The following is a 21,063-nucleotide window of genomic DNA, read 5'->3' as shown; positions in this document are numbered from 1 at the left end:
CTCTTACTGTGTTATTAGTAATCCCAGATGTAAACTTTGAGGTGTGTAAGGTGATCCATGGATTGGGGAGAGGCAGTGAGTGACTTGCATTCTGTCTTGTCTTCCTTTTCCTGGGTGGCTGTTGGTGAGTAGGAAAAGGAAACAAAGTGGCCTCTTGTTAGAAGAAGAGGAAGATGGCAAGGAAGACTCTGGAGGTAGTAGCAGTGAAGAAGATGAAGAGGAGCAAGAAGGAGGCCTTGGGTCAGAGAATGCAAGGAAGAAGAAGGAAGATGAGTTGTGGGCCAGCTTCCTTAATGATGTAGGACCAAAGTCAAAAGCAGCCCCAGGTTCACAAACTAAGGTAAGCTTAGAGTTTGGTGGGATAAACACCTTTCCAGAAACGCCCTCACTTCCCTGGGAGCTTCCTATTGTTTTAATTCGCAAACTGACTTGAAATTTGAATCTCAAATCAAAAAGCAAACTAGATGTCTTCACTAAGGGAAAAGCAAAGCATTGCTTTCTTTCTTTCTTTCTTTCTTTCTTTTTTTTTTTTTTTTTTTTTTTTCCGAGACAGGATTTCTCTGTGTAGCCCTGGCTGTCCTGGAACTCACTCTGTAGACCAGGCTGGCCTCGAACTAAAAAAATCTGCCTGCCTCTGCCTCCCAAGTGCTGGGATTAAAGGCATGCACCACCACTGCCCGGCACAAAGCATTTCTTAACAGTTGAAAAAACGAACCGTTTTAATCAGGTAAATTTCCAGCAGACCAGTATAAACCTTTAAAAAATTTATTTGTTGGGCTGGAGATGGCTCAGTGGTTAAAAGCACTTATTGCTCTTTCAGAGGTTCTGAGTTTAATTCTTAGCATCCAAGTCAGGTAGTTCACAGAAGCCAGAGGGGATCTGATGCCTTCTCTGGCTTCCAAAGGCACCAGTAAGCATGTGGCTCACGGACACACACACACATCTAAATAAAAATAAAGTAAAACTTTAAAAAGATTTCCTTGTTATTATTTTAATTATGAGTCTATGTCTGTGTCTGTGTATGTCAGTAAGGTGTCTACACTGGCCAAAGGCATCAGCTCACCCTGGAGCTGGGGTTACAGGCAATTATGAGTTGCCAGACAGAGGTGCTAAAAACTGGGCTCAGGTTCTCACTGAAAGCTCTTCGCTGCTAAGCCATCTCCCTCTCCAGCCACTCCACTATATCTGTTTTATTTTATATTATTTTTTATGTGTATAGATGATTTACCTGCTTGTATGTCTATGCACCACATGTGTGTAGTACCATGATAGCCAGAGCAGGGCATCAGAATTTTTGAACCCACCTATAACTTATGGGTCCTGGAAATCTAACCTGTGTCCTGGAAGAGCAGTCAGTGCTCTTAATCATGTCGTCTTCTCAGGCCTTCCCGTAGTGTTTGACTGATTGGAGATGAAACGTGAGAACAACCCTAAGCAGCATGTTCATGCAGTTCTTTTAGCCTTATGCTTTGGTGAAAGTGATCTCTGGCTGTCTATCTTTTACTTTATTTTATTTTATTTTATTTTCAGGTAGGGTTTCACTCACGCTCAGAGATCCTTGAGTCTCTGTCTCCTGGGTGCTGGGCTTCAAGGTGTGTGCCACACAGGCTTGCTTCCATTTCTTATTATCTTTTTAGGTAGCCGAGGAGACTGAAGAGATTAGTTCGAATAAACCGTTGGTCAAAGCAGATGAGCTGGATAAGCCTAGAGAATCAGAAAAGGTGAAGATTACCAAGGTGTTTGACTTCGCTGGCGAAGAAGTAAGGTGAGAGGGTCCCCGTGGCTGGAAACGAGTGCTTTCTCAAGGCAGTGCTTCAAGTCCTCTTCCCATCTGTCCTTATCCCCACCCGGCTTGCTGTTTTGGCTGCGTACGTGCATTTGGAAGTTTGTGTTTCCGTTGCTCATTGCCATGCTTTGTGCTCATTTATCTCCTTCCATTGCTGAGAGTTAGCAGCCCTGGTGAGCTCCCTTAAGGCAGCCAAGGATGAGAAATTTAGTGTCTGTATCATTTTGTCCCCTTAGTATGGTCTGAGCTAGTTTATGAGTTTATTTATCTTAGTTTATAAAAGCAGCTTATTTTAGAGGCTTCTGAGTCATTCAGGCTCCTGGATGCTTTGTTTAGAGGTATGTAGCCCTTGCTATCCTAGAGTTCACTATGTAGACCAGGCTGGCCTCAAAGTCACAGAGATCCACCTGCCTCTGCCTCCTGAGTGCTGGGATTAAAGGCGTGTGCCGCTAAGACCAGCTTGTTGGTATTTTGTTTGATTGGTTTATTTTGGGGGGAGTTATTTTGGCTGTTTTAAGTAAGAACCACATGCCTAGAATTCTCAGACCCCTCACTTATTTAAAACTATAATATAAAAGCTGTAGTGCTATAATTTAGAGGCACTGAGAACAGAATTCAAGCAATAATTTTATAAGTTTATTTTCTTTGACAGTAACAGGTTAGATTTAGATGTGGTCTGATAATACAGTTTCCTCTGGGTTTATTGCTTTCAAAAGCAGCACCTGTTTCCCAGTTGTTGTATTCTTCCCTCTCTGTGTGTGGTAAGATCATAGAACCCCTCGATGATGCTGGAGTCCTCAAATTCTCATGTCCCATATATAAAATGACACGGAGTCAGTATATAACTGTCTTAGTCAGGGTTTCTATTCCTGCACAAACATCATGACCACGAAGCAAGTTGGGGAGGAAAGGGTTTATTTGGCTTACACTTCCATACTGTTGTTCATCACCAAGGAAGTCAGGACTGGAACTCAAGCAGGTCAGAAAGCAGGAGCTGATGCAGAGGCCATGGAGGGATGTTACTTACCTGCTTGCTTCCCCTGGCTTGCTCAGCCTGCTCTCCTATAGAACCCAAGACTACCAGCCCAGGGATGGTCCCACCCACAAGGGGCCCTCCCCCCTTGATCACTAATTGAGAAAATGCCTTACAGTTGGATCTCATGGAGGCATTTCCTCAACTGAAGCTCCTTTCTCTGTATTGGTTGATCCATAGAATATAATCCACTAATACACAGTGTTGCCTATTTTTGTCCAGTGAAAATACAGGGCAGACTTTTGAAAAATTGAAGTTTTGTATTTTTGGTTTTATAAATAGTATGGAGCACAACTCTTTTTTTTTTTTTTTTAAGATTTATTTTATTATTATACATAAGTACACGGTAGCTGACTTCAGACAGATCAGAAGAGAGCATCAGATCTCATTAAGGGTGGTTGTGAGCCACCATGTGGTTGCTGGGATTTGAACTCAGGACCTTCGGAAGAGCAGTCAGTGTTCTTACCCAGTGACCATCTCTATAGCCCCGGAACACAACTCTTAAACTTTGTTTAGACTGGGTCTCGGTGTAGCCCAGACTGTTCTGGGAACTTTCTATGTATCCTAAAGTGGATGAAGTTGTGATAATCTATCTGCTCAGCCTCCTAAGTGCTGAGACTATGTGCATAAGCTCCCCCGCCCAGCAACACTTATATTTAATTATTTTATGTGTGTGGGCCTTTTGTCTGGGTGTATGTCTGTGTGCCGTATACACACTTGGTGCCTGAAGGTGTCAGAGCCCCTGGAACTGCAGTCACAGCAGTTCTGAGCCACCGTGCAGGTGCTGGGGATAGAACCCAGGTCCTCTGGATGAACATTCGGAGCTTGTAGCTTCGGAGTCATCTCTCCAATACCAAAGTCACTCATTTGAAAATTTTTCTAAAAACATTTTCTTTTTTGAGGTATCTTTAGAGCAGTGTTGTAAGAACAGGATTACAGTGAATGCCCACATGGTGGACACTCTCACTCAGGTTCATCCATGTTCAGTGTTCTGCCTGTCCTTATGTGAAGGTGTGGGCATGCCTGTCACAGCGTGTGTATGAAGGCCAGAGGACAGCTTGTGACAGTTGCTTCTCTTTCCTCCACGGGGTCCTCAGGAGTCAACTCAGTTTGCCAGGTTTGGCAACCTTTACCTACTGAGCCATCTTGGCAAATCTTGATATAAATGATTCACCTTGACAGTTGGACTGTCCTTTTTAATGCAGTGATTATAATGGCTAAGTGTGAATAATGTGACCTGTCCAACTGATGTCCTGATGCTCATAGTTACTGTACCTCCTGTCTTAAGTCAATAACAGGTGGCTTTTGTTTAACAGATAGTTTGAAGGCCGTATTTTGAGTAGATCTATGTATGATTATGTTACAGCCTTTTAGGCCCCAGTTATCCCATTGATAGTCTTTCTAGTTGTTCTCACGCAATCAGGACCCAGTTCAAGATTAAATAATGCATTTGGTGTTTTCAGGGGGCAGACCATTTGTATTGGAGAATCAATTTAGATTATTGCTTGCCTGGCATGTTTAGTTTCCAATTAATCACCTTAGATTAGAAGTTCTCCGCCTTCCTGATGCCGTGACATTAGGAATATAGCTCCTCATGTTGGTGAGACCCTAACCATTGCTACTTCATAACTAATGTTGCTACTGTTATGAACTGTAACATAAATATTTGATATGCAGGATACCTGGTATGTGACCCTGTGAAAGGGTTGTTGACTCCACCTTCCACCCCCAGGGGTTGTGACCCACAGGTTGAGAACCACTGCATTAAACAAAACTGCGCTGGCAGCACTAGCTATTCAGTATCCCAGCATTAGTGTTGAGCTGAAGAACATGGGCAGCATCTGTCAGAACTCCCCATTGTAAGGCACTCCCGGTAATTAGTCACTTTGAGATCTGTCACATAATTATTGATGATATGAATTAGTAATGGATTTTGCCTTTCAAAAATCATACTACAGCTATCCAATACGGAACTACAGAACATTAACAGAAGACCATCAATGTTTAGCAATGGGTCCCAGAGGCTGTGTTGTGTGCCTTTAATCTTAGCATTTGGATGGCAGAGGCAGGCAGATCTTTGTGAGTTTGAGGCCAGCATGGGGTACAGAGTGAGTTTCAGGACAGCTAGGATTATGCAAAAAACCGTCTCAATAAACCAAAAAAGAAAAAGAAAAGGAATGAAGCAAAACTTTTTTGGACATGGCAGGGCATTTGCACATGAGAAAGCGCAGCAGCTGTGACAGCATGCACACAACCTGCACAGGACCATCCAGTCAGAGTCCCAGTGTGGGAAGTGGGTCACAGAGTTGAACTAACTAAGAAGCTGCTGGCCATTGATGGCTGCTGAGAGAGGCAGGGCCAGTTTTCTTTAAGGATGTGGCCCCTGAAAGACTACCTATGTTTCAGTAGGTTCCCTATACCCGGGCTTACATTAGCAGCACTGAGTGGGCTCTCTGGGTTTTAAGAAAGAAAAAATAAATACACAAGGAAGTTGGGAGTGGATATGATAGAGCGGTGGTAAGAGAGTGTCTAGAAGAGAGGAAGTGGGGATAAACTTAGTCAAATCACATTAAATGCCTATATGAAAATGTAGAGTGTATTAACATACCACAGAAAATACAAGTTAAAAGCCAAGACATTTAGAGGCAGAGTTGAGGACCGGCCAAGTCCATAGAGCAAGTTCCATCTAGGACAACAAGGTGAGACTGTCGCAAAGCCTGTGTTGGCTTAGATCACTTCGCACATGTAGAGATCTACAGGACGGTCTTAATAAAGAACAAAATCAGCTGGATTACTGTTGCTTTGAGAAATCAGTAAATTTCTCATGAAATTATGAATTTCATAAATTTGTTTATAAATGTTAACATTTAACATGTCCCTGATTTTCTTTCTTTCTTTCTTTCTTTCTTTCTTTCTTTCTTTCTTTCTTTCTTTCTTTCTTCTCCTTCTCCTTCTCCTTCTCCTTCTCCTTCTCCTTCTCCTTCTCCTTCTCCTTCTCCTTCTCCTTCTCCTTCTCCTTCTCCTTCTCCTTCTCCTTCTCCTTCTCCTTCTCCTTCTCCTTCTCCTTCTCCTTCTCCTCCTTCTCCTTCTCCTTTCTTCTTCTTCTTCTTTTTTTTGATTTTTCAAGACAGGGTTTCTCTGTGTAGCCCTGGCTGTCCTGGAACTCACTCTGTAGACCAGGCTGGCCTTGAACTCAGAAATCCGCCTGCCTCTGCCTCCCGAGTGCTGGGACTAAAGGTGTGCACCACCACGCCTGGCTTGATTATTTTTCTTTTTTGAGATAGAATCTAATGTAGCCCAGGCTGACACTGAACTGAGTCTGGCCTGTTGCTTCCCAGGTGTAGGGATTACATTCATGTGATACTACTCTTGACTTTTTTGTTTGCTTTTTGAGACAGGGTTTGTCTGTAGCCCTGGCTGTCCTAGAACTCACTCTGTAGATCAGGCTGACCTCACTCAGAGGTCCACCTGCCTCTTTGCCTCCTGAGTCCTGGGATCAAAGGCGTGCTCTCTCTCTCCACTTTTGTAAATATTGAAGTACTCAGGGAGCCTGCATGTGTACAGTTTGTCAGAAGAGGGCAGCACCATCTGTCAAATAAAACAGGATAAAAGCACTTTCTTTTCATTAAGTACACACTCAACACATGCATCTTGTTTATAGTTCTTAGTAAAACATAGTCATTTAAAAACATTATATATTATTGAGATTTGTAACAGAACAAGTGAGTGTCTTCTCAAACTCCTTCCCCATAAAGAATACAAAAGCAGGCTGGAGAGATGGCTCAGCGTTTAAGAGCACTGACTGCTCTTCCAGAGGTCCTGACTTCAATTCCCAGCCACATAGTGGCTCACAGACGTCTGTAATGGGATCCAGTGCCCTTTTCTGGTGTGTCTGAAGACAGCTACAGTGTACTGATATACATAAAATAAATAAATCTTAAAAACAAACAAAGGAACAAACAAGAAGACTAGAAAAGCTTGCTAAGGCCCGTGGTGGCGGTCCACTCCTGTACACGAGCCCTTGGGAAGAGGAAGCAGGCCGATCAAAGCCAACCTGGAGCATGCATGTCTAATTGTTATATACAACCGTTATATTATATGTTACATATGTTATACATAGTATATATATTTAAACCTGTTAATAGTTGCTGTGTTGGCCAGACTTTGTTCATTTGGTTTTTTTGAGACAAGATTTTTTTAGGCTGGCCTCAAACTCAGATCCACCTTCCTCTGTCTCCCAAGCACCAGAAGTAAAGATGTGTGCCACCACTGCCAGGCTATTGGCAAGACTTTTTTTAAAAAAGCACATTATTTAAAATACCATAAAGAACTTTCTTGAAGGATCTTAGGAGATTTGAACTTTGACTACCCAGGCACAAACTTGGTGTTTGTCTTTGAGCATATCTTTTAATTTCTTGACATCTTTGTTTCTTTCCTTTTTTGTCATCACTGCATCTTTAAGAAGTATGAGAGAGCTAATGGGAGAAGTTTCTAAGTGTGAGAATGAGGGAATGTGAGCTTGAAGTTAGTCGTCTAGTTTCTCTGACTTTGTTGTCATGTTTTGTTTGTCTTTCCTCAGCGAGAGCTATGTAATTCTTTCAGCCTTGGGGAAGGGAGGAAGATGACCACTCTTACCCTTTTCTCTGGCACAGCCAGCTGACCCTGTGAGCTCAGATTTTCCTAAATGATTCACCTTTTGGAAAACTTCAGTCATGGGGAAGTTCCATCCAAATAAAGACTTTTCAGGAAGTTGAGTGAGTGAAAATGAAGTTAAAATGGAATTTCTATAGAAAAACAGGTGGATTAATTATTGCTAATAATAGCCTTTTCCTATCAGGAGTCCCTCTCATGCATGAGATGATGATAAGAACCATTCTCTTATTTAAAAGTACTGTGATAGCTAAATCCTTTACTGCTTCCTAAAAGTGAAGTTACTTTCTGGCCCCAGGGGAGGCTGAGCACAGGAGCGGGCCAACTTGGAGCTCTCTTTGAGAGCCTGTCTTGGAAAACAAAATAGCAGAAAGAATGGAGTTGCTCTGGGGATGTGACCAGCAGAGAGCAGTCTGCTGTTTCTTTGTGTCAGCTATCAGGGTCCTTAAGAAGTACCTCAGGCTACACAGTGTTTCCCGGTTGGTGCTGTAGACACTGGCAGGGAGATTAAGAACGGCATTCCCAATTGGTGTGTGTCATGGATTGTCGTGTTGCTTTTGTTGTTGCTGTGTTTCTGGACTCTGAGTTTCTAGTGGCAGAAGCCATATCGTGTTTCTTCATGTGTCCCGTTGCATCTGGAGTGCTTTCCAGAACTTGTTTACCTACGCGTCTATCAGTCTTGAGTCTTGTCAGCCCTGCTATAAAACAAGAGTAACAAAGGCAAACCTAAGTTCATGCTTGCTGCTTTCTTCCCTTTGTTACTTGGGCCACTTGTTGTTCATATCCTGGCATTCTTAAAGTTCAGCTGTGATAGTGACCCTTTGAAATTTGCTGTGTCAGTCAGGTATTGTGTGGCTCTCTGCTGAAGCTCATCCTTCAATTCTAGGCTTTTTATTGTTATATTTTTCCCTTTTCCTGAAGTGTGTATTATTTGAATTTAGACTAGGCTGTACTATAGTTGGGCAACAGCTGTTCCTCAGTAGCAGGCAGTCAAGTGTCTATTCCTTGGTAGTACTATGAACACTATGGGTTGGTTAGCACTTGGCCTTGTCCCTCAGCCCTCTGGCATATACAGCCTGTAAAGGTGGTTTTGCACTTAATTCCTTTAGTTTCAGGATGGGGCTTTATTCATCATGCCTGTCCTCCTTTGGAACTCATTTTCTCTGAATGTACTGGATCCCTCAGGATCAGCAGTGGTGGGACACGGCCCATGTTTTGATGTAAGAAAGGCTTTGTTGTTCCTAATGCAGACTTTGAGCTGGTTGTGGCTGCCTGCCTCCTCTCTTCCACCTTTGATCATTAAATTTAATTAGCCTTTCTAGGGTTCTGTAAAACAAATCAGCTTTCTTGTTGTCATCCATTCCACATGGCTACAAGCTCCAGAGATCAGAGGAAGCCGGTTAGTACTTCCAGACTTGCTGCTCTTTTTTTTGAGTCAGAATCTCATTTGCCTGAGGATGGCCTTGACCTCCTGCACTGCTGCTCACTGTCCTTGTGTGAAGATGTCGCAGGCATGTACTACCATGCCCAGCTGGTGTGTTGCCTTCTCAAAGTTATATGGACGTCTTTCTCTGTTGTTCCTCTACTTATTACTGTTGTGGAGTTGGCCGAATTTATTTGTCACTGTTAGTAGGACTTTTGCAGGAAGGAGACGGTAAAACTGTGTTAGTTCTTCATTAATCTCTCTAGTCTTCTCTACAAGACAAGGACGCCCAAAGGATCTATCCTGAGTCTGGTATTTGAGTTCAGCATTAATCCCAAAGATTTTGATGCAGGTTTACTTTGGGTATTGATTTAGCAGAATAACAGATGACCCTAAAATTTACTAGCTTGCATGAAGCAGCTAGCTGCTCTATTGCAGTTTCTCACGGTTCCAGAGGCCTCTAGGTCCAGCTAGGCAGTTGCTCAGCCTCTCTTGTTCCCTTTAGCCAGTGTTGGGACCATCTTAAACAGCACTTCCTTCTTGTCCTGATGCTTAAGAACTCAGATACCTTTATGCTAGGAGTGGTTCCTCAGAATTCCAGGTCTGTGCCTTTCCATGCGATCTGTGCTGTCTAGTGGATGGAGTTCTAAAGATACATTCTCAGGGAAGAAAGGCTGCAGGCCTGGAGTACAGAGTCACTTTACAGCCACTTGCACAGAACTCTCTTAGGTGACAGTCATAAAACCCCATCCAGTTTGAAGGAATTTGCTTGATGCTCTGGAGGAGCACATGGGACAGGAAATGTGTGACAGCCTGTTTGGAAAATAAACACAATCTGTTGGCAGAATTTTCACTAGCGTTGCTGTGTAGACTCCGGAGAGTTGAATAAGTCGAGTAACTGCTTAGATTTCAGTTTTAATCCTTAGGGATGTAAATGAGCTTCTTGTCAGGATGACAGTGCTGTAGGCAAACCTTCCCAGTATCAGCTATAAGCAGCTGTAGGTAAGCATTGGGCTGTTGCTGGTATGTCTCCACTGTTGCTGGTGTGTCTCCGCTGTAGCTGGACTTTGGTTTGTCTCAGCTTGGCTCCACACTTAACTTTGTGCCACTTACAGAACACACAGTATTAAGTACAGCAGAGAGGTAGCCTTTGTTAGGAAATGTATCCTTGAAGGTGGTAGAGACTGGTATACTCTCACAGATGGATTTTATAGGATTTATTCTATCATTTTTGGCTAATCTTTGGTTGCATATTTATAATACATTAACTGTAGTTTTGGATCTGCCTACTGGTAGATTGGAATTTAAGGAAAATTCCTCAAATGTTTTTGTTGCTCTGGCATGTCAAAACAGGCATCACATATTTCTCCTCTTTACCTGGAATATGGGGCACCTTAAGTTTGTTTGTTTGTTTCTTTCTTTCTTTTGAACTTTTTGTGGGATGCAGTGCTTTCAGTTTGAATTGAGGTAGGATTGTTTCACATTCTGACACTCCCTAGGCAGTTCTACTTTGCCCAGTTTAAAGAAAGTGCGTTTTTTGTCTTGGTGTTTTAGGTGCAGGGCAGGAAGGAGCTTCCGTGGGGTATTTCCATTTGTTTGCCTTTCTTCATGAAACGATGGCAGTGCTTTTGTCCCTGTGTCCCATCTCCACCTCACTGTTCATTGGCCGTCTGAGTCAGTGCTGATCTGGGTAGTGAGGAAGAGTGCAGGCAGAGAGTGCAGGCAGGGTCTCTGTAGATCCGTGTTAGTAACCAAGTGACCTGAGACGGGGGTGGGGTGTGTGTGGAGGGAGTCTTCATGCTGGCAGGTGGAATGGGAGATTTGAAGGTGAACATTGAACTACATTTGTTGTTTTGTTTGTTAGTATCAGTCTGGGAAAATGCCTATTTATAGAACTGTTAGAGTGAACTTTAATCATAAGACTCAGTGGCCAGAATTTATTGAAAACTCAGTGGTATGTTCCTAGTTTTCATTTATTTCATTTGCTATAATTTTTGCTTCCTTTTTAAAAAACCTATTAATTTTATGTACATTGGAATTGCTGGCATGTATGTTTGTGTAAGGGTGGATCCTTTAGAGCTGCAGTTACAGACAGTGGTGAGCAGCCATGTGGGAGCTGGGAACTGAACCTGGGTCCTCTAGAGGAGCAACCAGTGCTCTTAACTGCTGAGCCATCTCTCTATCCCCCCAGTTTTTGTTTCTTATCCCATTTGTAAGCTTGTTTCTCTTTCCTTGAACTAGGGTGACTAAGGAAGTAGATGCTGCGTCTAAGGAAGCGAAGTCTTTCCTCAAGCAAACAGAGAGAGAAAAACCGCAGGCTCTTGTCACTTCACCAGCGACACCACTCCCTGCTGGGTCAGGGTGAGTATGTGCCTCCGTCCCAGGTGTAGTTGGCACACTGGGAAAACTGTTAGCTGTGCGAGGACTGGCTTCTAACTGCTGCTGTCTCTACTTCATTGTGATATAGGGAATGAAACTCTGCCTTGACAGAAGTATTTATTTACCCAGATGGAGTTTGCTAGAAAAATTAGCATGGATTACTTATTTAATAATCCCAGCCTGAAAGAAGCTAACCATAAAGCTGAACATGTAAATTGCATACCTAAAAATTATTACTTTTGCATGACAATATTAGCAGTTCACCAGAACGTTTAATACATTTTGAATTGAGTACTTAGTTCCAACCCCCTGATGGCAAAGGAGCATCAGAAGGTCATGTGGGCACAGAGATCTACATCTGTGGTCCCAACTACGTGGAGACTGAGATAGGTAGATCACCTAGGCATCAGAGTGAGCCCCTATCAAAGAAAACAGTCAAAAAATTATTTAAAAAAAAAAAAGTTCTTTTGATCTTTCCGTACAGTATTTTAGTTGAAGATTAGAATTCCTTTCTCTTTGAGAAAGCAAAAGTTCCTACCTTAACATCTGTAAAAAGGAAATAAGAGGCGCCCAAGGCTGTAGGCTCTAAGGAAATGGCCGTAGACTTCATCACAGGGCATCTTTGACCAGCCAGCAGGGAGTTCTGAGTAGGCCAGGCTTCTACTAAAGCTGATTTCTGTGACCTTTTAGATGGGGACTGTCACCTCATTAAACATAGTCACCTTTGTTTTGAACAGGAAAGTTGGTGTTTGTTTGTTTGTTTTTAAGACAGAGTTGTACTGTATAGGCATGGCTTTGCCCTGAGTTAACTATGTAGACCAGGCTAGTGCCAAACTTATCAAAATCTATCTATCTCTTCCTCTTGAGTGTTGGGATTAAAGGTGTGGGTTACCATACCTGGCAAACAGGAAAGTTTTATTTTTTACATTTCTCCCATTAAAAATCCACCAGATTTCCTATTAAACTGTGTAGGTAAATTTCCATCTCTAGCCTGGCTCTGAATAATGGTGTTAAAGTGGTGTACATTGTAAGTGAGGGTACACTTACCTAGCAGAATTGATGACAACGGTATATTCAAGTCATTTATTTATGTGAGAAATGGTTCCAGGGAGACCCAGAGAGTGGGGTGAAAGGAAGAGAGGCCTCTCTCAGATACTGCTAACTAACTGCCTTTTTTGTTACATATCAGTGGTATTGATTGTCCTGAAGACTGGCTAAGCAGACTCTTTCTAAACAAATCTGGGCTGACTGGATATCATCAGCATAGGACAGTCTCTTTAAATTGAAGAGGATTCCTCCCAAACCTGAGCTGTACAGTCCTGGCATAGCCAAGGGTCAACATGGAGGCTCTGCTGACAAAAGGGCTGAGAAGGGTGACTACAGGAGGAGGGAGCCATCCTCAGGCTGCACGGAAGAGCTCCTGGGGTAGAGGGCAGCTGGGGAAAGGTGCTGTCACTGGCAGCTATTCTAGTGACTTTCTTACACAGGGGGAAAATGAGCTCTGACTGTGAAAGCTATAGTGGAATATACTAGAGTATAGAATATCTAAGTGTCTGAGTAAAAGCGCAGGAGTATGGGACATTTAAAATCTCAAGTGGCCCTTCAGGGCAGTCTGCTTGTTTTTCTGACCTGTGTCAGAAAACTGCTTGGAATGCCAAAGGAAGTCATCTGCTTTGGTGATTGAAAGTAGACGGTTTTTATCCTTGAAAACTTGAGAATCTGCAACAGATCCCACATGTATGGAAGGTCTTTTCGAGGGAAGAATTTTCAGGAGTCATCTAATATATAAGAGAAAAGTAATACAGTAAAATGTTTGCTTCCCCCAACCCCTTTGGGAATGGCTTCAGTTTATAGAAACTGTTTTCCTTTTCTCTAAACAGATTTCAGCAACACAGGAAAACCAGAGCAGACGAGTAAAACATCCTGTCGCACGTCCTTCAGTAACAAATATGGACAGATGCAGGGTGCAATGTTTGTAACTGAAAATGCATTTCCTCTGCATGTTTAAAATAGCCTGCTGCTTAGGCTATAAAAAGCCAGCGTTTGTGTGTCAGGAATGGAGCAAACCCTCTTTTAATTAGAGGACAGTATCAGGCTGTTACATTTGGTAGCGCAGTGCACAATGCTTACTGTGTCTAAATTCCTGTGGCTTCATCATCTAAGCCTCTTGATCTCTCTCTTCCTCTGCGCACTGAATTCTGCATCTAGCTTACACCAGCTGGCTGGGCTTCAACCCCACACTTGCTCTTTTCTTCCACTCTAACATGCGTTACTTACCCCGTTAGTCTCATTGGAACTCACAGTCCTTGCGAAAAGCACTGAGTTGTTTTTCCCATGTGGTTTTATCTTGTCTTGCCTCTTGGACATAGAAAAAAAGGCTTTATTGTTGAATCTCAAACAACCTCCTGGTGGTATCAGATTAGGCAGTGTTTGTCCCAAAAACAAAAGATTTGTCATAGATCCGTATGAAGATTTAAGTCTCAAATTGGATAATGGACTGGATAATGGACTGCAATCCTAGTATCTAGAAGTGAAGGCAGTAGGATCTGTGAGTTCAAGGCCAGCCTTGACTACATGGTGAGTCTATGGTCCATCTGGACTACATAAGATTTTTTCACTGAGCCTGGCAGTGGTGGCGCATGCCTTTAATCCCAGCACTTGGGAGGCAGAGGCAGGGGATTTCTGAATTCAAGGCCAGCCTGGTCTACAAAGTGAGCTCCAGGATGGCCAGGCCTACACAGAGAAACCCTGTCTCGAAAAAAAAAGAAAAAAACAGTGTTTTGTTTTGTTTTGTTTTGTTTTTCACTGAAAACCAGCAGTAAATAACACTTGATCCAGTGGTTTGTCAGTTGTCGTTGTCTCTGACTCTCCCAGGAACCTCACATTTGTAGATAGTTTTCTTTCTAAACAGCTAATGTGATCTTTCCCAGAGCCCTCAGAAGTTGGTAATTATGAACTTAGCTTATTTTTAGCTTTTAAATAAGCATAATTATTGAGTTTTGATAAAGAGCAGTGACCACTTCTCTCAAAGTAATAGAAATCAAACAGCCACAATATTGGGAGGAAATGTTTCTGGAATTTGACTGTCTTAGTTTTTTAGGCTTGGTTTTTGTTTTACTTTTGGATATGTTCATATTTTTCTCTCCCATGACATGTTTACAGTTGAATGTATATTAAAAGCCTGCATACACTCTAGAGCTGAGTCCCTTGAGTGGTTCAGTTCAAGAAGCAAGACTTCCAGCAGGGTCCCAACAGAACTGTCTAGGATATCATGAATGAAAGTTTATTGGTACTTACTAACAATAGAGGAAAATAGATACTTTAGCAAACATGACCTCTGATATGAGAGATCAGAAAGTGATTTTTTGTAAGAAAGCAATGCATTGTTTGTTTAGAAGTGTGTACTTGGAATGTTTGTTTGTTTGTTTGTTTGTTTTAATTGCAGAATCTTACTATATAGCTAGGCTGACCTCAAGCCTGTGATCTTTGCCTCAACCTTTGAGTGCTGGGTTACAGGTGTGTGTTACCAAACCTGGCCCAAAACAAAACAAAAACAACTAAAAGCTTTAATGAGACTAAGTGTGACACTATGTAATTTATCAATTTGAATTTTACCACTTATTAGTTTGTGGCATACACACAGGATATATCCATCGTAATGGGCAGCTACAACACTAGACCTGTTACCAGTTACTCTGTCTTTCCAAACCCACTCATGGACTTTCTGGTCCAGGTTTGTTTATTTTAACGTTTCATGAATGGAATCCCAATATTTCCTTTTGTTCTTTTTAGAAGATGTATTTATATAATTTATATGTATGAGTGTTGGCCCACATGTATGTCTGCCCGTGTGTGTATCTGTGGGAGCTAGACTGTTAGAGTCCTCAGAACTGGGTCTATGTGGTGATGAGCTGTCATGTGGGTACTCAGAACAGACCCTCGGGGTTCTGCAAGAGCAGCAAGTCAAGCCCGGTGGCGGCGGCGACAAACCTTAATCCCAGCACTCAGGCAGAGGCAGGTTCGAGGCCAGCCTGGTCTAAGAGCAAGTTCCAGGATGGCCAGGACTGCACAGAGAATCCCTGTCTCGAAAAATCAAACAAAAGGCAGCTCATCCTCTTAACCACTGAGGCTCCTCCCAGGCCCTGTCTGGCTCCACTGACTTCTTAACATAACATCTTCAAGGTTTATTTATGCTTCAGCATCTCTCTATAATTTACTCTTTTTTTAAATCTCCTTTGTAGACTAATGTAATTGTAAGATTGTACTCCAAGCCGGGCAGTGGTGGCGCACGCCTTTAATCTCAGCGCTTGGGAAGCAGAGGCAGGTGGATTTCTTCGTTCAAGGCCAGCCTGGTCTACAGAGTAAGTTCCAGGACAGCCAGGGCTACACAGAGAAACCCTGTCTCAAAAAACCAAAAAAAAAAAAAGAAAAGAAAGAAAAGAAAGAAAGGAAGGAAGGAAGGAAGGAAGGAAGGAAGGAAGGAAGGAAGGAAGGAAGAAAGAAAGAAAGAAAGAAAGAAAAGATTATACTCCATTTTGTTTATGTGGGTGCTAATTAATGGACTTTGGGTGGTTTTTATTTTTGGCTATTGAAAATGTTTTGTGGACATTTATGTACAAACTTTTTTGTTATTGGGTGTTTTCATTCCTCCAGGGTATATCCCTACAAGACTTTGTAGATTAGCAGTAGCTAGAACAAGCTCTATTTTTCTAAAAATTTTAATCTGTGTTTATTGGTGTTTTGCCTGTATGTGTTTTTGTGTATCATGTGCCTGGTGCCCACAGAAGCCAGAAAATGTTACGATTCCTTAGAGAGTGGAGTTAAAGAGATGGTTTTGAGCCACCATGTAGGTTCTAGGAACTGAACCTGTGTCCCCTGCAAAAGCAGTCAATGCTTTTAACCACTGAGCCATCTCCAGCCTCCTTTCATACTTTTAAAGTGTTCTTTAAAAAAAAAAAAAAAAAGGACCTCTAGCTGGGTGTGGCTACTGAAGTCTTTAATCCCAGAGTTTGGAAGCCAGAGGCAAGAAGATAGATTGCTGCAGGTTTGATGCTGGCTTGATCCACACAACTAATTCTAGGCAAGCCAGGGATGTTAGCAAACCCTGACTTAACAAAATAACACAAGAACAAAAGAACTGTGTGTGAAGTCTTCACAAAGTAAAATTAGAGAGCCGGAGAGGTGTGTCTGTACTGTAGACCATGTTTGTTGTGTTCTTAGGTCTGAGCTGTGCTGCACTTCTCAGGGTGTGAAAACACTGCAGTGCTTTCAACAAGCCTTTTTGCATGAGTAGAGCAGGCGTGGAAAGTTACTGCGCGTGCAGAATTCACCCAGCTTAAGGGTGGGAATGGTTTGTGAAGAGAGCACTGTGATCATCTAGAGAGGACTAAAGTCTGCTGGTTAGTGACAGCAGTGAGCGCTGAGCATGCACTAGAGGGCAGAAGTCACCCTGGGAAAGCAAGCACTCAGGCACACCAAGCCGTTCTAAGACTGGACGGTGCTATTTATTTTTGTCTGCCTAATTAGTCTTTGATAAGAGATTTCTTTGTTTTGTTTTCTTTAATATATCTAGATATATTAAATTACAGTTTGGTTTATTTTCAGCTCTGCTTTGGAAAATTATTTTTCCCTCTCATTTCTGTAACACACAGTTTTATTTGTGGAGATTTTTTGTTAATTACAGATAGACATGCTAACATGGCACAGCCGTGAAGGTGCTTGTTGTCAAGCCTCATGAGAGAAGTGTCCCTCACGAGTCGTCCAGTGGCCTCCACACACAGAGTGTGGTACTCATGATCGTCTCCCTCTGCCCCAACAGAAAAAAATAAATATAAAAAAATTAAAGAGAGAAATTGTGCGCCGCCTCAGGGACTGCGTTATTAATACTGATCCTTTGCAAATACTCTGCTGCTCATCCCCGCGTGTTTGTGTGGAAGTTGCTGTACTCATCTGTTCTAATGTCAGGGAAGCACACCGTTCACTTGGAGCAGACAGTCTGTGTCTATGTTCTCACCAAAGTTCTGGTCAAAGAATCTTGGTACTATTTTGTGGATGGTTATGAGCATATAGCAAGACTCACATTTATTAAATTTGTAATTTCTTGTGGATTTTTCTTACAGGAGAGGCTGAGCAGTTGTGTTCTAATTATTTTGGTTGAGGATGAAAACGAGGCTGACCTGCATTCGTTATATCCAGTTACATGGTCCGGGGCTCTTGCCAAAACCCCACTACTCAAGCAAAGCTATTGTAAATGCAAGATGAAACAATTAAAAAAAATGTTTTTAAATGTATTTAATATGAATGCTCAGCTGCATATACACCTGGAGGCCAGAAGAGGGCATCAGACTCCCTTATAGATGGTTGTGAGCCACCATATGGTTGCTGGGAATTGAACTCATGACTTCTGGAAGAGCAGCCACTGCTCTTAACCTGTGAGCCATCTCTCCAGCCGGAAATAATTTAAAACTTTGAAAACAGATGATATAGAAAAGCCTACAGAAGCTGGGCGTGGTGGTGCACGCCTTTAATCCCAGCATTCGGGAGGCAGAGGCAGGTGGATTTCTGAGTTTGAGGCCAGCCTGGTCTACAAAGTGAGGTCCAGGACAGCCAGGGCTATACAGAGAAACCCTGTCTCGGAAAAAAAAAAAAAAGTTTGAGGAAAGCCTCTTTTACTATGGTTAATTTAAGTGTCAGGTGGGTCCCTTACTCCCTTCTCTTCATAAGGCGAGCCCTGATGTTATACCAAAAGCCCCCCAACCCCCAATTAAAACTTGTACTGAGGACGAGTGAGGTGGCTGAGTGGCTGAGCAGGTAGCTGTGCTTGCCATGCCAGCCTGACCACCTAATCCTCAGTGGAAGGGAGAACCGCCTCCATCCACAAAGCTCCCTGGCCTCCTACTGTGCACTGCAGCGCTACTCACCTGCACACACCTACACACACACACACACACACACACACACACACACACACACACGAATAAGTAAGAACTGTAGAAGAAAGGCATCCTTAAACTGGGTAATGGTGGCGCACCCCTTTAATCCCAGCACTCAGGAGGCAGAGGCAGGTGGATTTCTGAGTTGGAGGCCAGCCTGGTCTACAGAGTGAGTTCCAGGACAGCCAGGGCTACACAGAGAAAACCTGCCTCAAAAACCAAAAGCCTCTTTCCATTCCAGCAGTTCCCCCGCACATCCCTTCCCTGTGTACACTGTGCTCTTGCTCATGCGGGCCCAAACCTCAGAGTTCTTCATCCTCTCTGCCCCACTTTGCACCCAGTCCAATAAGTTCTTTTAATTTTGTCATTTTAAAAATCATTTTATTTATTTACATTCCAGATATTGCCCCCCTTCCCAGTCCCCCTCCCACTGTTCTTCATCCCATTCCCCATCCTCTTTGCCTCTGAGAAGGTGCCTCCCTCAGCCCCAGGCACCCCCCTTCCCTGGGGCCTCAAGTCTCTACATGATTAGGTACATCTTCTCCAATTGAGGCCAGACCAGGCAGTCCTCCGATATATATGTGTTGGGGCCCTTGGACCAGCCCATGTATGCTCTTTGGTTGGTGGGTTAGTCTCTGGGAGCTCCCAGGGATCCAGGTTAGTTGATACTGTTGCCATATATATCCCTATAGGGTTGCCATCCTCTTCAGTGCTTTCAATCCTTCTCCTAACTCTTCCATAGGGGTCCCCGACCTCAGTCCAATGGTTGGCTGTATCTGCATCTGTCTCAGTCAGCTGCTGGTAGGGCCTTCTCAGAGGACAGCCATGTTAGGCTCTGATCTGCAAGCACAACATAGCATCAGTAACAGTGTCAGGCTTTGATGCCCTCCTCCCCCACAAGGAGATGGATCCCAATTTGTCCCAGTCACTAGACAGCCTTTCCTTTGCTTTCTGCTCCATTTTTGTCCCTGCGTTTCTTTTAGTCAGGAACAATTCTGGGTCAGAAATTTTGACAGTGGGTTAGTAGCTCCGTCTTTCCACTTGGGCCCTGTCTAGTGGAGGTAGTCTCTTCAGGTTCCCTCTCCCCACTGTTGGGGATTCGGCTAAGGTCACCTCCATTGAGCCCTGGGAGTCTCTCACATCCCAGGTCTCCCCACCTCACCCCCAGAAGCTGCATATTCCAGTCATTCTCCTGGCCCTCTGGCCTTCTCTCCTGTTTCCACCCCCATCCCTTTCCACTCCCCCTCTCCATCCCCACCCAGGCTCTCTCTAAGTGAGACCGAAGCATCCTCATCTGGGCTTTCTTCCTCCTCGAACGTCTTACGGTCTGTGGATTGTACCGTGGGTATTCTGTACTTTTTGGCTAATAGCCACTGCTCAGTGAGTATGTACCATACATGTCCTTTTGGGTCTGGGTTAGCTCACTCAAGATGATACATTATCTTTCAGCTTGGGTGTAGATTTTGTTTTGTTCCTTAAATCTGAGATTTTAGAACTTTTATCTGGCTAGAAAAATTCTCTGGCATTCTGACTATTGCATCTTTTGTGTTCTGTCTCCTGGAATTCCTGTTAGGCAAGCAGGTTTCCTTTCTGTCTGTGAATCGGTTAACTTCTCTTTGACGTCCCGCTCATTCTTTCTGAACTGCTTTTTGCTTGTTTCCTGTGTCTTCACTGTTTCTTCAACACAATCTAAACTTAATTTCAGTAACTGAGTTTTCCATATTTTAGAAATCCCTGTTTAGTCTTCACATTTGCTTTTTCATGGGATCGTAATCTGTTTGTTTTTGTTCAAGACAGGGTCTCTTTGTGTAACCTTGGTTGTCGTGGAATTCGCTCCGTAGACCAGGCTGGCCTCAAACTCAGAGATCCACCTGCCTCTGCCTCCCGAGTGCTGGGATTAAATGAAGGCATCTGCCACCATTCCCAGATAGGATCTTACTCTTAAAGTCTTGCTTTCTGTGTGCCACCATTTTAAGTATATTTCCTTTGTGACCTCTAGCTGAGGGATCTGTATTAGAAGGTAGTTTTGGGTTATGCTGCTATTCTGATTTCTCTTTTATGATGGTGCTCTTTAAGGTGAAGGGTTAATCTGCATTTTTCAAAGCTAGGTATAAATTTATGTCTCTTTGGTGCCCTGGTTTGAACGTTGGCTTAGGCTAATCTTGAATGTAAATTTGTGGTTCAGAATCCCTAGAACCCTGAGGTGCTGTAGTTAAGATTATAGCCTGAATCCCGGCTCATTGCTGACACAGTGCATTGTGTCCGAAGAGACGCGCCATCCTACAGCCCGAGCAGGGGAGCTCTTTCCTGTGCTCCCTGCGCCATTACATGAGCTCTGTCCTCAGTCCATCTTCTCCATGTCGGCACGGCTTAGGCTTGGCTCTCCGGCTCTGTAATACCAAGGCAAGTCATGCTTTGATTTGGCTTACAAAACCCAAGCCAGGAAGTTATTAAAACCCACTCCCAGCCCTCAGTCGTTCTGTCGGGTCCTGTACACTGCTGTGGTTTCTCACTTCCCAGCCCTCAGTCATTCTGTCGGGTCCTGTGCACTGTTGTGGTTTCTCACTTCCTCCCTTTCGTTTTGGTGAGGGTTTTTTTTTTTTTTTTTTTTTTTTTTTTTGTTCTGTTTTTTGGTGTTTCGAGACAGGGTTTCTCTGTGTAACCCTGGGCTGTCCTGGAACTCACTCTGTAGACTAAGCTGACCTCGAACTCAGAAATCCGCCTGCCTCTGCCTCCCAAGTGCTGGGATTAAAGGCATGGGCCACTACTGCCCAGCATTGGTGAGGTTTTAAAATAGCGATATGGGCTGTCATTATGTGGCAAGTATTTAGTTGGTCTTCACCATCCTTCCCAGATACCC

The 21,063-nt window shown here is 43.3% G+C and overlaps 1 protein-coding gene across 5 annotated transcripts in view; it reads left to right on the top strand.

Annotated features, from left to right (window-relative positions):
- Cfdp1 (craniofacial development protein 1) overlaps window positions 1-21,063 on the top strand; it is an 87,656-nt gene that overhangs the window by 12,215 nt on the left and 54,378 nt on the right. For 4 of the 5 annotated variants that reach the window (NM_001368337.1, NM_011801.2, NM_001368336.1 and 1 more), the window contains exons 3-5: window positions 133-340; window positions 1,638-1,765; window positions 11,134-11,253. In NM_001368337.1, coding sequence (NP_001355266.1) covers window positions 133-340; window positions 1,638-1,765; window positions 11,134-11,253 — 456 coding nt within the window. The remainder of the gene's footprint in view (window positions 1-132; window positions 341-1,637; window positions 1,766-11,133; window positions 11,254-21,063) is intronic. The other variant, NM_001368338.1, reaches the window with a different exon arrangement.

This window comes from Mus musculus, chromosome 8, assembly GCF_000001635.26.
Source record: "Mus musculus strain C57BL/6J chromosome 8, GRCm38.p6 C57BL/6J".
Lineage (NCBI taxonomy): Eukaryota > Metazoa > Chordata > Mammalia > Rodentia > Muridae > Mus > Mus musculus.
This window is presented reverse-complemented; position numbering and strand designations above follow the sequence as displayed.